The following is a 17,507-nucleotide window of genomic DNA, read 5'->3' as shown; positions in this document are numbered from 1 at the left end:
TTTTTTTTTTTTCAAAGCCAGGAAGTGATGAGAGACGGATGTGGGCGGTGCTGCCGGCCCCTCTCGGCTGGAAAGCGCTGGGGGAGGCGGCGGGGTGGGGGCTGCTTCTCGGGCCGGCCAAGCCCGGTGCCTTGCGGGCAGGCAGCCGGGGCCCCGGGGCAGGGTCCCGTCGGGCAGGCCGGGGCCCAACACCCCTGGTGGGCCCCTGATCGGAGCCGAGCTGCCTCGGCGGGAGCAGGCCTTGGGAGGGGGGGGGTGTCGACTTTCTTTCCTCCTGACAAATAAACCTGGTGGTTCTGCAGCTCTCAACCGGGCGGTTGGGAGGGTAGAAGTGGCCATAAACGTTTGTTTTTGTTGGAAGGGGGCTTCAGTAAGAGGGAGGGGACGCGCAGAGCCGCCGTGAGCCGGGCCAGGTATAGCGGGCTGGGGCGCCCCGGGGCGCCGGTCCGTGGCCGGGCGGGCTGCAGGGCCGGCTGGCAGCACACAACGCTCGTTTACTTTGCGGGCAGGAACTCCGCAAACGCTCCCGCCTCGCAAGCGGTTGTACGTTTTTGGGTTTTTTTTTCCCTCAAAAGCAAAAGTCACGGCAGGGTCACGCTGCGGCGCTGTGCCAGCGGACGGCCGTCCCGCAGCTCCCGCACGACCCGCCGCGCCCCCTCCGCAGCAGACTACAACTCCCAGCAGGCCCCGCTTTCAGGGCGCACCTCCCCCCCCCCCCCACCTTCGCCATGCAAATACCACGCGGAGCCGTCGCCAATCGCCGGGCGGGGGCGGGGCGGGCTCGCGCCGTCACGTGGCGCGAAGCTTCCTTTCTCTGCGCGCCCCTCTTTCCTTCCTCGGCCGCCATCTTGTGCGCACCGCGTGTCGGGCCGCCGAGGGGCCGCCGGGCTCAGGTGAGAACCGCCCCGCGCCCGCCGGCCCCGCTCCGCCGCCCTCGGCAGGCATCGGACGGGCGGCGCCTGGGCCTCTTCCCGGCCCCTTCCCGGCCCCTTCCCTTCCGCCCGGCCTCGGGGAGGGGAAGGGGAAGCGAGGCCGGGACGCGGTGCTGCGGGCTCTGCCTGTCCCTGGCACGCTGCAGCCGCCCCAGGGGCGTCCCCGCGGTCAGCGGAGCGCTGAGGGCTCCTTGGGGCAGGCCCGCGAGGTGGGCACCTCGCCCTGAGGGGGTTTTGCACCCGCTCCGGGTGTTTTAGCTCTTAGCCTTTAAAGGTCACGCTTGGCCCGCGGGGGAGCCCACTTGACAAAGTTCCCAGCTATTGAATTGGGAGAGGAGCTGCCAGGGATCGCTGTGGCAGTGCGCGGACTTCCCTGGGTGGGCAGCTCGGGCATCAGCTGCAAGTAGCAGGGGTTCATTATATGGAAATAGCACGCGAGGCAGCTCTGCGATGAGTCTCGCTCCCTGGGCTCTGTTAAGCACAAAGGTGCGATCCTTGAAGCAGTTGTGCTCTACGTGCTGATCTTCGTCTGAGTAGTTCAGCCAAATAATAAACTGCTGCACTTGGAAATTTGCAGCTAATACCTCGAACTGATGTAACGTGAAATGTGTTGGCGTGCTTCATTGTGATACGCGCTTCAGCTAAACAAGCTGCTGCTGCACTGCTTTGTGCTATTTAGATGGTGCGGCTTTAAAGCTTTTTTGTTCGTTTGCCCTGCTCTGTTGAGGTTTTTCCTTAATGTTTTAGCAGCTAATTTGTATTTCTATTTCATTCTTCAGACGCAGCACTATGAATCAAGAAAAACTGGCCAAGCTTCAAGCTCAGGTCCGAATAGGAGGAAAGGTAAGAAAAGCACCAGCGATGCACTATTTTCTGTAACTTACATGTTAAAAGAGAAATCTCTTTAAAATTTCCTTTTTCAAAACGTAGTCCAGGAGGGGGAAAATACATGCTTTAACAAAATTGTATTTTTAAGGCCTGTAACGTGATTTGGATCATAGTACTGCTTACCTGAAATGCAGTTTTCTTTTAGCTCACAGCTGCTGGATGAGTAGTTTCCAGGGTGTATCCTCTTTTTAAACCTTGTTACTTGTTGTGACCTGTGAAAGCTCAAGCTAAGCTTACCTGTTGGTTTTTCCAGTTTTGTCTTCTCTCTGTTGGAAAGTTGCTTTGTTTGTATCAACTCTAGGGCTTGTAATTGAGCTCTTTGTTTTCTCTGAGCTAGCAGATAGCTAATGTGACAAAAAAGCAATATAGGTTGTTCAATGTGGGCGTTTGTTTCCTAACCATAGATCGTGGTGTTGGAGGGATTGTACAGAAGTTTTCAAAGTAGGAATTCCAGCATTGGTATCTGGAACAGTTTAAAAACGTAAACTGAGTAGTTACAAAAGTGTTTTAAAATCACTGTATTTGTGTTTCATCCTGGACAAACTAAAGTTCTCAGAAAACATTCTTTTATGTTGCTTAATAATAAATGGTATTTTTGTAATCCAACTTGTGGAAAGAGAAAATACTGCTGTTTTTCAGTGTCGTCTTGTCTCTCATGCTTAGGAAAAATCTCAAAATTGAGACTGACAGCAAAAACTGTAGGTGAAGGGAAGAAAGACAAGAAACGTTTTTCACTAGAGCTTTTTCGTAGCTTAAAGAGATGTTGCTTGGACTGTGAGAGGACTTAAATTTCAAGTGTTGTGAGAGTTTGTGTTGCTGACTGTTCTCTTGATTCTCTTCCAGGGAACAGCTCGCAGAAAGAAGAAGGTGGTGCACAGAACGGCAACAGCTGATGACAAAAAACTTCAGAGCTCCCTCAAAAAACTGGCAGTAAATAACATTGCTGGCATTGAAGAGGTATAGTGAGAAAATAAATGTTTCTTGTGTGAAATAAAATTCATTATGTTGTTTTGGTGTTGGTTTTGTGTTTTTAATTTTCTTTCTTAATGAGTTTTCCCCTCAGACTCAGGTGTGATTACTGATAGGTGAAGTTACTTTAATTTTTTTGGTCTCATTTACATTGATGTGTACATATCTATAGAGAAAAGGGAAGAGTTTCTGGCCAGACTGTCATCACAGAAGCCAGTAAGCTGCTTGTAATGTATGTCTTTTGCATTAATTGCAAAACAAAACTTCCCTTGATTCTTAACTTTATGCAATCAATTGCCTAATTTTAATATAAGTGTTAAGTACATCTTACTGCACAGGGACATGTAAAGAAAGAGTTATGTGATGCAGAACATAAAGTAGAGAATCAAAATGCTTGGAGTAACAACTTGCAAGTCTGCATTATCAAAAGAAGGTTCTTTTATTGCATGAACATAAACTAGATTTGTTTGTGGAAGTTACTGGAGACTGATATTTCTTACAACACTAGCAAAACTCTACAGAAACAGCCTCTCTGTTATATAAAGCAGGAACACAAAGGCTTCAGGTATTCCCTAAGTATTTTCTGTGTGTATAAATTTTTCCATATAAAGTATTTGCTGGAATAGAAACGACTTCCATAGTGCTGTAGAGAGTGTGATGCTCATACGTGGGGGAGGAGGTGTTACTTCACTGTGAGCTCCATGTTACTGTAGTACGTGGTTAAAGAAGCATAATATTTAATCTGTGATTAATTAATTTAAGCAGGGTTGTGAGACTTCTCCAGAGGTCACTTAATGCATATCTCTCCTCCAAAGGCAAATACAGATTCAGTATGGAAGCCTGGTTTGCCTGTAAGCTTTCATACCTCTGCTGCAGAAACACTTTAATTTGGCTGACTGAATTACGATGTTTATATGCTGTGCTATACAAATACAAACAGTCCTTGTTCTTTCTTTTTACACAGAATATAAGATCTTTATTCAGACACGGTTATTAAGACTTAAAATGTGTTGATGTGAAGGAAGATTATCCAAAATCCTTCTACCTTGATAGCTAGGTATATAATTACAGTATTACTGTTCAGGAAGACCCAAACTGACCTATGCAAATAGAGTTTGGGGAAGTTAGTAGTGTTGAGAAGGCAGACTGTTTTTTTTGTGATTTGTTTTGGTTGGAAGAGGATTTTAAATAAGATGACTCCTTACAGCTTTTATCGTTTTCCCTCAGTCTTGCAGGAAGGTGACTCCTGTTTTTTCTGTTTATTTTTTTCTGTTTAAAACAGCTATTAATCTTCAAAGTTGAGTACATTAAATCTATGTTTTAGATTTGTTCTTTAATCCCCCAATTTTTCTCCCTGTAACTTCTACTAAAAACAGCATCATAAAACTCATGAGTTTCATTACAGCTGTTCCTTTGGATGAGTAAAACTCTTCCTTTTTTTTCTTCAGATAAAATTTTCTGCATAACCATAGCTCAGCCATGCCCAGGAAGAAAAAAGCTTTTAACTCTCCCTTCTTCAAAAAAAAAAAACCCCACAGAATAAACTTCATCTGTAGGAGCCAAAACAGGCTGCTGTAAGAACTGAAAGTGGTTGTAAAACTTAATTCTTGGTAATTCAGAGCACCAGGCAAGGGGAGCAGAATCATTGTACATTGTGCTTGGTTTCAGTAATTCTGTGATGACTCTTCTAGGAGGGCACAGAAACCTGTTCCAGTGCAGCTAATTTATAAAACTAGAACACTGTAAGAGATGTGAGGTGGAAGTCTTTGCATTGGGCAGTTTCAGCAAAGAGGCCAGATTGTGAATCTTGTGCCTTTGCCAATTCTGCTGCAGAAACAATAACATATTCCTGGTGGTAGCTGACACAGATAGCTGTGAATGGCAGTGTCTTAAACTGATAAGGCAAAGCTTTTTTGTTAGGGCTTCAGTTTTTAAAGAGTTAGTGCAGAGTTGGAGGTACTTCTCCCTAGACAGTCCTAATAATAACTGGTTTATGCCTTAAAGGCTAATAGCCTGTATATATTTTTTTGCCTTCCACAAAAATATGTGGACTGTATGATAACACACAAGCCTTTGTATATTTATTGCTTACTATACAGATAAATATGTAAGACAATCATAGCAGTTAAATTCAGACTTTTCATACACTATGTGTGAGCCCTTTCTAGACAACTAACTCATTTTACTTCCAATTCAGGTGAAGTTAATTCTAGGTACTTTACCTGTGGTTATATTCTCTAGGAGTACTAGTTTTGTATTTTCTTTATATTTTAAGATTTAAATCTAGTTTTGAATTAATTTATTGTGCTTGTTCAGCAAGATGCTGCAACACTTTGGTAAATGTTACTTATATATTTAAACAGGTGAACATGATAAAAGATGATGGAACAGTTATTCACTTCAACAACCCCAAGGTTCAGGCATCCCTCTCTGCCAACACTTTTGCAATTACTGGTCATGCAGAGGCTAAACCGATCACAGAAATGCTTCCAGGCATCTTAAGCCAGCTTGGTGCTGACAGCTTAACAAGTCTCAGGAAGTTAGCTGAACAATTCCCAAGACAAGGTAGGTGTTTTTGGAATTTTTCATTGATGATTTAGAGAATACATGCAGTGTTGAAACTTCAACCCAAATTTAGTAACAACACGTAACATAAAAGCAATCAAAAACCTACTTGGTTTTATTTATTGGCCACTGTTGTGGACATACAGTATGTGATGGGGGGATAATCAAATTTTTGTTGATGTTTCAAGATTGTGTATATGCTGGCCCTCATTTAAAATTAACATTAAAGTCTGGTAAGTCAGGCATGTTGTAATTCCAGGCACACAACTGCATGTGACAAAATACTTAGCAAAACAGAAGTAATTTAAGTTTTCATACAGAAAATCTCAACAGGTTCTCTTTTTCAGGGTACCAGGTCCGTTTTCTTTCTTCCACAAAATGTTTTTACTGTGGATACAGAGGAAGAAAACTTGTCCTTTATCTTCTATTTTGGAATTCCATTTGGAAGAAAAACAACACTCTAAATTCAAAATCAAATCTTCCAGTGTGATTCCTTTTCTACTCATTTTAAAACCACAGAAGATGGTTTGTTTTTTATATATATATATACACACAAAAAATATGACATTTGTTTTTATATATATTGTATTGTAATTTTGATGCTAAGTACCGGAGCCTGGAGAGAATCCTGGTTAGAATATCTTCTTCTTGAGGGACCACTGTAATGTGATTTGTAGTGGTCTCAGCTATTCTCTCTAAGCAAGTTTGTATTTTAAGAATAAATGGGAGTTTATTCTTAAATAGCATATTTCATGAAATTGGAATACAAGAGTATTTTAAAGCATGCAAGTAATCAGTCTGATTTTGGTAAGTGTTTGTAAAAGCTTTCTTTGACTGTGGAATAGGTATGCTTCTCATTTTAAGTCCATATTAGAGTTCATGTTTCATGTGTGTTGCCAAAATTAATTCTTAATATCAAGCCCCAGTGAAGTTGGACATTATAAATACGAAAAACAGTTTTTCGACTTTTTTTTGTCTTGAATGGTAACTGAAATGGCCATTAAAAGGACTGTAATTGAATGTGTTGCACTTGTCCCTCTTGGGAGTTAGAAAGTACATTATTTGGTTTAATATTTTCAACAAACTAATCTATTTCTTCTAAATCAGTAATTTCAATCTCATCTATATCTCATATTCAGAGTTTAATTGAAAGTAATTCTTCCTTCTTATTTTACTAGTGTTAATAGGTAGAAAGATGGGTAATCATAATAATACTTCTTTATTACAACCTCAGTACCAATAAATTCTTAATGTGTTTCCTTAGGTAGCACAGAAAGCTAGTTTTGGATTAAGTGGACCAATGTGAAGAAATTCTTTTTATTTTACGTTCTTGGATTTCTCCAGATTACGTGTAACATGGTCCCAAGTTTCATCATGACTTACGGAAGAATAGGTTTCATACAGGACCCTTGATGTGGAAATACTTTTTCTTACAGTTGTGGCCTCTAGGAAATCAAATAATGTGATATGTTGGCCTTGGACTGGTGGCATGTTATTGTTACATTAAAACACATGGCTTCAGTTAGATTTAGTCACACTGGGGTTTTTCTGTATCGTTTGATCTTTTGTTAGCTCTGCATTAATATGCCTAGGCGTTTGAAAATGTCAGTGTTAATACTTTAATACAAGAATGTTCACAAGTGGACCTTTTAATCATGCTGATTACTGTTGATACCCAGTCATTATGTTTGTTTCTCGGAATGAGGGAATGCCTTCTATTTTCACCTGTATGTTATGTATTTTTGTTGTTGTGTGGTTGTAGTAACTCTGTACAATGAGAACTCAGCACCAGTTTTCTTTTTACAGTGTTGGACAGCAAAGCACCAAAATCTGAAGATATTGATGAAGAAGATGATGATGTCCCAGGTAGGCACATGAACATACACGTCTGTTTGATGTACAAATACTCAATTCACGCACTTGAGTACTTAGCTCTTGATGTGATTATTCTACTCATTTGCTAAGGCAGGCTTCATATACTGGGCAGCATTGCAGTAGTGATGACTCTGGATTCCAGCTTTTGAAAGTAGTTTGCCTTGCACAAATTGCTTAATTCTTAGGTAGAAACAACTTAAAATACCTTCAGGGAGGTTGAACAGGTGGTCTAAATACCCAACTAGGGCTTTAGGGCTGCAAAATGGAATATCTGTAAAATGATGTGATTGGCATAGTGGTCAGGGTGTCTTTAAATCAGGGTTTGGGGTGGGGACTCTTATTTCTGCAGTAGAAGAAATCAAGCTTCTGTCAGTATTTATTGGCTTCTTGAGAAACGTTAATTCTAAGTTGTTAATCTGTCAATTGATAACTCTATAAATCACCACGTTCTCTTGTATGCATCATCAGTATGGTGTGTTAGCTAAAACAATGAGTTGGTGACCCAGATGTTTGATTTCTTTTGCTCTGGCGCTTAATTTTTCTGACCTTACCTAAAAATGTACAGATCTCTTCAAAATTTTGTTTGCTGGAGTACAGAAGTTAATAGGTGCATAGCTTCAGACAGTTGTTAAAGAGTGGCCGTTGTTCAAGACTCAACTGCATATAGTAGAGCACCTCTGAAAATCAGATGTTACTCGATGTTAGAACTTAAGCTCTTTCTGAGTGTTCCTGCATGTCTAGTTCTTTGAATATATACAAACTCTATTTTCTAGAGCAGTTTGAAATCCTCCCTTAAAAAGCGTGCATGAGTATAGTTGAGAACCACTTAACATTTCATATAATACATGCATTTTTCACTAAATGTCTGAAGGCGTCGTTACTGGGCATTACTGTATTAAATATCTTCATCTCTTTCAGATCTCGTAGAAAATTTTGATGAAGCATCAAAGAATGAAGCTAACTAAATCATTAATAGTTCTGGAAGCTGGCATGGACTAGATTTAAGAAATCAGCTATGTGGTTCCAAAGTTTTAAAGAAACAGAGAACATCATCTGTTAATAGTTCAGTAATATAAATATTTTGTATTTTTATGATGCTGTTTGTTCAGCATTTTCTGTCAGTTGATTTTGCATTTTGCACTTACTCCCAAGATCTACTCTTTTGGTCAAAATGAAATGTCAGTGCAGTTTGAGGGGTGTGTGCATGTGCGTGTGTGTATGTGTGTGGGTGTACATATAGTGGAGAACAAATTGGAGAACACTTATTTAACCTTTCCCCCTTTTATTTTGGAAGTAGAAATAAAACGAATCTTCAACATTGTTACTTTTGATTATCACAGAATAGTGCACAGAAGGCAGTGAAGATAAGTTCTGTCTGCATTTTGTGACCTGAAGGCTTTACACCATTAAAATTGGGGTTTAATTTGCTCTAACTATTGTACTTTCAGATGTCTTTCATCTATGTTGAAATGTACACGGTATTTGTTATCAGCCTTATGTTGATCCCAGATGATACCTTGGACGAGCTATTTTATCAGCTTGTTTGGTACAGAAACTTTTTAAAAAAAGAAAACTCAGTCCCAGAAAAGTGTGATTATTTTTTTTTCCTTTCTCAACTTTGACTCCTTCCACACACTTAGCTGTATGTTCTCCTGTTGATTGTGTAGAGTATATCACGTCAAAAGGAAAACAGATCCCTTAGTTTTCTACCATCAGGTCACTTATGAAACTCAGAGGTCTAGTTGGTAATAGTCCAGTGAACCAGTTTTGCACAGTAACAGATTTTTGCTTGAATAACTTCAAGCTGTTCTCTTGGCATGACTGCATTTACTAGCAGCTGATGATCCATTGTCACCAGAAATTAAATGCACCATGTGAGCAACGTTTAAGGTGGGAGGAAAGAGTTGTTGACATCTTGCCTTGCCTCCTGCTGGGCAGTTTGTGCAATGACTAGCTCTAAAGGGATTTTTTTTGCCTGTATTTTACCTTTGCCTATAACCTACCTCTGGGTTTGCTGTCATCTACGTAGTACCTTACTAAAAAGACACATGTTCCTCGGGCATAAAGAGAACATTGGGAGGTACCATTGGTACAGTGCAGTATTTATGACCTTCCTTTAAGATGCTTAATGTGAACCTGTTTTCTCAGAGGCTCTTTCAAGGTTCTTGTAATGTAATGTGCATTAGTGTAGTTAGACATCATTGTAACCTGTGTCGAGGGCAGCTGTGGCTTAAGAAAGCCATTTTTTTCCTTCTACATCTGTCAGTTAACTATGGCTTAATTGGAACATATCAGCTTTTTATGTAGGTTCATAGGCTAGAAAACTGTAAAAGTACAAGGTAAACAATACATGAGTCCTGGTGATGACATCATAAAACCATGAAAGCAGAGCTGTAGTGGTTTGTCATCTGAACTCCTCAATTTATTTTATAGGTCTTTGTTCGTTTCTTTGTTATTTTATATACTACATGGATCTTGCTACAAAATAAAATAGCAGTACAGAAGAGGAAACGTCCCCTCTTGTATGTTGTCTCATCCTCCCACCAGCAGTAGCTGAGGAACAACTGGTGGATGCAGCTGCTGTTCTGAACAGCAGGGCCTCCTTGCTGACAGCTCCTGACAAAGATACATGCAGGTTTAGGGAAGATCCTGTTAGAGCTTTAGGATTTCACACTCCCATATATCCATTCTCCTATTTTCTCTGCAGTGTTGAATGGAACATTGGTCTGTTGTGTGGCTAACCTTGAATCGGCTGCAGATTCTTCGGTTTATAAGGAAGAGATTTCTTCATTAACGTATGCGCAGGCACACTGAATTGCCTTTTGCTTCCTTTGCAAGCTCAAAGAGCAAATGAAGGATACTAGGAAACAGGTATTTGCGGTGTTCTGCCATTTGCTTAAGGGGCATGAGTGAAGAGCACTTCAAAGTAGCAACCGTACTGAGTTTGTGGTATGGGATGTCCCCCTCTCAAATACTAATCAGATACTGAAAATTCATGCTTGTTGGTTTCTGATGTAGGAAGTATGTTGGAAGTAATTTTGTGAGAGATTAAGAGTAAGCATTGGATTTGGTAAACTTCTGTATAGGTGAATTTCCTGATCCTTACAAAATATTTGTTTAATTTTTGCTCTTGGTCGTCATGAGAATTTACATGTTAAACTGTCATTCTTTCATATGTTTGACAAGCAGTAAACTAACTAAATATGCTAGCTTATGTAGTTACGTTATCTTCAGTTTTTCACTGTATCTGAAAACAGTCAACCACTTATGATTTGCTGCTGGAAATACTAGAGCTTATCAATCATTAAACTGATTTTAATTAAAATTAACCCATCGAGGCTCTTGTGGGAAAAACTATTTTTCTTCATATTTTTTCATGGTAAATTCAGTGTTTGTACATGCTGATGGAAATGCAGAGTTATGAAGTGTAGTGATGGGGGAGTGTTGCTACAGTAAAAATTCCCCACAATAAGGTGGACAGGTGGTGCATTAAAATGTTCTTTGCTTGGCTTCTGTAGTGAACTTGCTCACTACTTTAATGCTGTTGACATTAAAGATATTGATAAAGTTACTGACATACTAAAGATCTTGGTAATAATTTGGAAATAGTATTGGAAAGCAGAGTCTAGGTTAAAACTTCTTGGACTGTATGTGAGAAAGCTGAATTACAGAAGACTGAAAGAATCGAGAACTTGGCAAACTTTTAAGACTGCAAACACTGGTATTCTACTATGACTGCCACTAGGTCTGTGTATTTCCCTAGTTTACGAAGAGGAAACCTGGGACTGACTGGCCTCAGGCAGAAGAGCAAGTATGTAGAACACTTGTGCATTTGCTCTATGAAAAGATGTGCGTGAATGACAGATGGCAGTAGAACAACTCAGTCAGTGGTGCTGGAAACTTGGTACTGAGTGCTGGGATTCCTCGTGCAGTGCTTGGTGACAGAATGAGTTTGCAGAAAAGCAGTGGTAGGGTGGAAGAAGTTGATAACAGAACATTTGATATACAGCAGACTGGAGAAATAGGGTTCAAGTACATTTTTCTTCAACTTCTGACAATTTTGTAGACTAAGTTGTCTAGGATTAATTGAAGAGTGCATAGAATTGGTAAGGGTGAAATCAGAACTGCTACTGAAATATGTTAATTCCCTACTATTTGTCAACTTTCCACTGGAACTAGGAGTTGTTCATGAAATCCCTTCTGCCACCATCTTCACAAATAATGTTTTGGATTCAATATGTACCAATTGGGCACTGACGGTTTTAATAGTGATTTGGTTACTGAGCAGTGTATTGATTGACCAGCGCATTGCTTTTTACAGGAAAGAACCAAGGCAGTTATAAAACAGCGTGGTAAATCTGTGCTTTATGTGAGTGTTGAATTCATGTCTCTACTAAAGAGTCTCCCAGTGAGGAATTCTCCTGTTTTTCCCTGCAGTCAGCCTGTGCTGCTCCAGATGGAAGGGACACATGCAGGGGCTTAACAAACCATGCACTGTAAGTGAACTTGGGTTATAGAATTCTTCCACTGGCCCTTAAGATTAGCATCATTGTATTATTTGAAGACAGTAGCGTTTTGTTCAGCAAAGTGGCCAGATCATTCTGGAGATCAGGATTACACTGATTAAATGATCCATGTTTTGTAATTGAGCAAATGAAGTGATGCGGAAACAGAAGCACATCACAACAGCCGTAGCAGCTTTATGGAAGTGATTGCAGAAGTACAGGGAATGGTTATTCACATTCAACTATTTGCGTTCCCATCAAGTAATTTTTTTTATTTTTCCCCCTTTTCAAAGACCAGTTTGCAGACACTGAAGAATTTCATGGATTTATTCAGAAACGTGGGGGCTGCAGTGCCAGACAAGAATTCAGTTAGCCAAGCAGAGCAAGTGAAGAGACTAACTCTAAAGTCGGTCTTGCTGGTATGTTTGGGTGGAAGCTTGGGTTCATGTCTAGAATAGGGTTATTGGGAACTGGGCTTTTATTTTGGACTTTGGCACTGTATGTTTGGCAAGAAGAAACAAACTTACACATATTACAGTGCCTTGGTTTGCCTTCATTTTGGGAGCACCGCTCTTCCTCATACAAGAATGTAGTATGTAAATTAATATAAAATGGAGATGGCTCTTCAGAGAAGAGCTATGTCTATACAGATGTTACAAAAAGCTACTTCTACATGGTAAACATACTGTTTGGGGGGTTGTCAGTCCTATTAAATGCCCTCTCACTAAACAACAGAACCACAGCTTGCTCAGGCACAATTTTCTCTTTGCAAGCTGGTATCTATCAGGTTCTCAGATATTAGTGCTTCTTTGAATTCCCCATTGTGGATGGATTTAATAACTGTGCTAAATTTGTTGCATCCTTGGAGTAAAAGGAGATTACCTGCTCATTTGAGGCTTTAAAAGTTGTTCAGTATTTTTGATAAGGTATCAACAAAGGCAAAAGTTTAAAGAAAAAATCATATTCCAAGGCTTTCCAGTGTATGTCTAGCTGAATAGGAATTAGGTGACCTCTCACCCTTTCTTGCAACATGCTTGCAGCAGCTATAGTAACTCCTTATTGTCAGAAAGTAATATTAGAAAGTATTTGATGTATTTTTAGATGATCTGATGCAACTTAACAGACAGTTAAGAAGAAGAGCCAGTGCCATGTGACCAGCTTTCTCCAGACACTGGGAAATGTTGCACAAACTACATTTTCAGAAAATCAGATCTGACTTTGAGGCCATATGAAGTTGGAAATTTCCAAGCGATGCAAATTATTGCCAGACATAGGTAAGTGAAGGCTTAAAATCTCAACAGATTGTCAGCACCTTTGCACGCCAGGACTAGTTTCATGAAAGGCCTGTACCAAGCTTCCAAACCAGCAAGAGAGGCAGCCCTCGCCTCGCTTTACTTTCTCAAGCGCCAGCAGCAGTAGGTGATCTGAGAGGTCGCCTAGATCAGCTTGGCTGGTTGTAAATGACTTTTTTGTAAGTTTCCAATAGTTTTTTTAGCTCAGCTGATTGTTAAAGCTGACCACACAGTTGTGCATGGTAGTACGTGCATGGTAGCACGTGCCAAAAGCTTGGTCATTCCTCGCCCTGACAGCTTGCTTAGGTTGGTTTAGCCAGCTTGTGGAACTCCATCCCGCACCTGGGTGGCAGTGTTTGAGCCTGCGGTCTCCTGCGGGGAGCAGCTGCCTGCAGAAGAAGCTGTCTGTACAGGGTCTGCTTTGGTCGTCTTTGCCTTGCCATTTGATAGATGGCCAGCTTTGACTCTCTGAAATAAATGGTAACCTTCCTTTAAAAGGAGAACATCTGCATTGAGTCCTTTTGTGAAGGCTTGGCAGAGATGGCCATCACATAAATGGGCCTTGCACACTGAGCTAGCCTTTTTCCATGCTGCTGCTGCTTGCTCTGCTTCTGAGGCTTCTCTTGGTGAGGCAGTATGGGGAAGCTTGCAGTGCTGCTGCCAGGGTCATAGTGAGTTTGGGAAGAAAGGAAGGATTTACCATATTGATGCCTTGGGCAACAGAGCTGGTCAGATTCCATAGCTTGCAGCTTATTTTTAAACTTTTAATTGTGAAACAGGAGGTTAGTGCTGGCAAACTGGTAATGTGTAGGCAGTGCCTGCAACGTGGGCTGGCAAGCTGAATGCAGCACGTGGCTTCAGTGTGCCATTACCGCAGCCACCCTCTGACCCAGCCATCCCCCTGCTCTGCAGCCACGGCACCCAAACGCGGCCTTCCCCTTGTGCCCATTTTGCATGACTTTGTAAAAAGTGAAAAGTGATTTTTCTGGGGCAAGCTGTTGAAGTTTCAATTCATGCTGCAGGTTCCTGTTCATTGAAAACCTCAGACAGTAAATAGCTTTCAATGTGGACTTTCAGAAAAAATTGCCGTCTCTGATGAGATCTTGTTTCAAATGGGTTTCTAACACATGGTCTTTAATCGAAAATAGCTGTAACTTGCTCACAGCATTTTCACAGTCTCAAGGGAATAATGATGCAACTAAAGTTCCTTCTCTGGTCATTTTAAAGCATTTGTTCTGTTTCTGGAGACTGAGTGACAGTTGTAATTAGTAATGGCTTGCATTTTTGCATGTTTCTGAAAGAAAGCAAATAGGGATTAAAATAATTCTTACAAGGGAAGTAACCCTTGTTAATAGTCCTTAAGTCTCCCACAGCCTGATTTCCTTAGCTTGACTGGAAGACCAGGATTTCTCACAATCTGCTGCTGGACATTTGAGTACTTTGCTGAGACTTCTGTTTTGACACAAAAGAAATAGCAGTTTTCTGAAAAACAGGGAATGTATTACATATTCTAGTGTTTTCTGCGTCACTTTCCTCCCTGCCCCGTGGTTTCTGTGTTGTAAATTATTAACATTTGAACACAGCAATATTATAACCTTTATCTCTCCCGCCCTTTGAGTTGCAGAATTGCTTTCATTGGCAGTGTGCACCGAGAAATCACGTTGGCCATTTCCAACTTTGAAATTGTAGTAGTTTATCCCATTACATGGTGATTTTCCAGCTCGGTTCTCCTGAAAACCTTGAAATGGATTTTCCATTAAAAAATATTCCATCCGTTCTTTTCTTTTAAAGGCTACAAGTCGAATTTGAAGGGATAATCTAGCTATTGTTTCTAGTGGTACGTGTTCTCTCCTGATGATTTTCTTAAATTATAGAAGATTTTTTTTTATAGTGCAGGCTTGGTCACTGAAAACTTGTGAATTCTGTGAGCAGGATTGCTTGCTCTGTGGCAACAAGCAGAGGTATGTCATTGACATCTTAACTGGCAGAAACTTTCCCGTGCATTCTCTCTTTCTGGTTTTAATCTGCAAAATAGTCCGAATTTGCAGTAAACTGCCATAAGGCTTCAATGTCTTACAGCGTTTTCTCAACGGCTCACAGTCCTGTCATCAAGAATGTATATACCAAGTGCATCTTCCTTTGTAACTGCTTTGTCGTCTTTCTCTCTCTGTGGTTGCTGTGAGTACTTCCTGAGAAGCAGCTGCTGAATTTGGTCTGCCTGACATCACAGGACGTGTTAAAACTTTCAGACTGCTGGGGCCTTCTTGGCTTTTAATTTCTTGGGATGACCAGTATTTGATAGGAAAGAGCAGACGAACAAGTAGCCATTCAGAACAAGACTTCACTTGCCTCGAATAAACATGATGAGACATCCTATTTGGTATTAGTTTCTCTGAGCATTAATTCGTGTTAGATTTTTGTATGATATGTGCCTTGATTAAATTTTTGCCCTTCTGTGTTAGCTTAGATAAGCCAAGATGAGAGAGGTGATGAAATAATTATCTTTAATTAGTCTTAACCTTCTAAACAGTCACACAGAAAATAGCTGTTGGAAGTATTAACGCATTGTTTTTATTGTGCAGGTAGCCAAGCTTTAACAGTTGTTACTACTGTAGTTAAGTAATCCTGTTACAGCAAAAATATTTGTGATTTTTATGCTCAGAACGTCTCCCTAATTTGGTAAAAGCTAAAATAAATGACAGATTACAAAGAGTACTTTTTTTCCTGCTCCTCTCCCCCTCAAGCAGCTTCCTGATGTATTTACTATTAGTTTACTATGCATTATTCTATTGAAAAACATTGTGACAAACATTCTATATCCTTGGACATTTTTTTTGTCAGTCATTTATGGTCAAAATAGAATTGTACTACAGTTGCTTATCCAGATGACTCTTATGCAATAGATCTCACAGGACCTTTCTTACATTAGGGTAAACTTCTATCCAAGGACCAAATACTCTTATTGGTACTACCAAACTTCTAGCTAAAAAAACCTAGTGTGTACTTACCAATTATTGTAAAAAGCCATAATGTAAGCAGCAAATACAGGCAAAATTATTTTGCAAGGGTTCTGGCAGTTTGAAATAAAGTACCAGCCTTTTTAGCAAATTTAGGATATTCATCTGACTGACTTTTTAGTTATAAGCCCGAACAGTTTACAGACTGTATTCTCATTGAGATGAGGAAATAGCTGGGCAGGGCTTCCAAAGTGCTCTGACTCACCGCATTTCACACAATCCCAATCATGTGATTTAGCAAGGCATAAATAAGCCTGTTTTGTATAGGCCTAATTACACCTAGTGAAGCAATGTCCTTTAGCTAGAGCAGGGAGTTGCCACACACTGTTGTGAAGTCAGAACATTGCTAGGAGGAGAACAGGATGGTTCAAGCAGGGCCACGAAGCTCATTAGAGAAGTGCAAGGAGCATGTGTCACTATAAATGTTCTCTCCACGTGTACGCTTCGATGTGATTTAGTGGTGGGCTTTGTCTGTGATAAGACTGAACGATTCCCTGTTTGCCATCACTGCTGACCTAATAAATGACATGGTCAAGACTAGCATGTGTCTGGCTTTTGTTTTCATATTTACTAGTGAAAGAAATGAACTAATGGGAAAAAGGTTGCAACGCAACTTGCCTGGAATAACTAGTGACTTGTATTCAGCATGGAGGTCTGTACAGTGGCAGCAGTGACGTTGTTGCTTTTACTCAATCAGTTTTTCTGTGATATGGTGTCTATATGGCAATGTTTCCTGGCTTCCTGACTCCCTCAGTCCATAGAGTTCAACATCACTCCTGGCAAGTGGGAATTGTAGGTATGTTTCCATGAATAAGGGGGAATAGCACAGGCTGGTATCCAAAGCACTTACTGAGCTGGTGCAGCTGCAGTTTGTGGGATATCTTCCACCATTAGTGGAAGCCAATTCCATTCCAGTTGTTATTGGTCTAATGCTTGTATCTCCGGGATTGTCTGGTTAAACACCTGGTCAGGGGAGAATGCAATGCGCTCTTAACATTGCATCATCATATTGTGTAATATGCCTTACTGGATGCTAATTCCTTCTTACACTGCTTTCTGTAAAAATACAGAGTAAAAGATGGTTCTTTCCCTGGAGAGCCTATAATTTAAGGTATAGTCAAGCTAATAACAACTAGTTTTCAGTAATGTAAAATGTCAGTGCAGGGCTCAGGGCTTCCTTGCAGGGAAAAAGAGCAGTCCTAGCACAAGAGGACACAGCTAGCAGGATCCATCTAACACATACTCCCTTTGGAACAGAGCTAGAGTTGTTGAACAATCCCCATTTTGTGAAAATTGCTTTGAGGTGTTTTTCATCCTGGCCAGATGAATCATTCTTGTTTGCTGGTCAGCTTTAATTTTCACAGCCTGCCATGCTAAATGGCATTTTTACCAAACAAATTTCTTGATCAAAGACTTTAGTTATAGAGACCACTTTGAACTCAGCTTAAGAAGCTCACTCATTAC

General features: G+C 40.7%; 1 protein-coding gene across 3 annotated transcripts; it reads left to right on the top strand.

The window, feature by feature from the left end:
* Positions 1-23: 23 nt before the first annotated feature.
* BTF3L4 (basic transcription factor 3 like 4) lies at positions 24-10,558 on the top strand. Of its 3 annotated transcripts, XR_013954570.1 has the most exons (7): positions 24-197; positions 576-893; positions 1,712-1,775; positions 2,664-2,777; positions 5,153-5,354; positions 7,161-7,220; positions 8,148-10,558. XR_013954570.1 is itself a non-coding variant. In XM_080603320.1 (6 exons), the coding sequence occupies exons 2-6, from the start codon at positions 1,722-1,724 to the stop codon at positions 8,192-8,194; spliced, it is 477 nt and encodes a 158-aa protein (XP_080459446.1). In that variant the 5' UTR covers positions 734-893; positions 1,712-1,721; the 3' UTR covers positions 8,195-10,558. The 3 variants fall into 3 exon arrangements, 2 of the variants coding, with proteins under 2 accessions (XP_080459446.1, XP_080459447.1); XM_080603320.1 differs by lacking the exon at positions 24-197 and having other exon boundaries at positions 734-893; XM_080603321.1 differs by lacking the exons at positions 24-197; positions 576-893 and adding an exon at positions 1,119-1,141.
* Positions 10,559-17,507: the final 6,949 nt, after the last annotated feature.

Source organism: Anser brachyrhynchus (assembly GCF_964034855.1).
Source record: "Anser brachyrhynchus genome assembly, chromosome: 8".
NCBI classification, from domain to species: domain Eukaryota; kingdom Metazoa; phylum Chordata; class Aves; order Anseriformes; family Anatidae; genus Anser; species Anser brachyrhynchus.
This window is presented reverse-complemented; position numbering and strand designations above follow the sequence as displayed.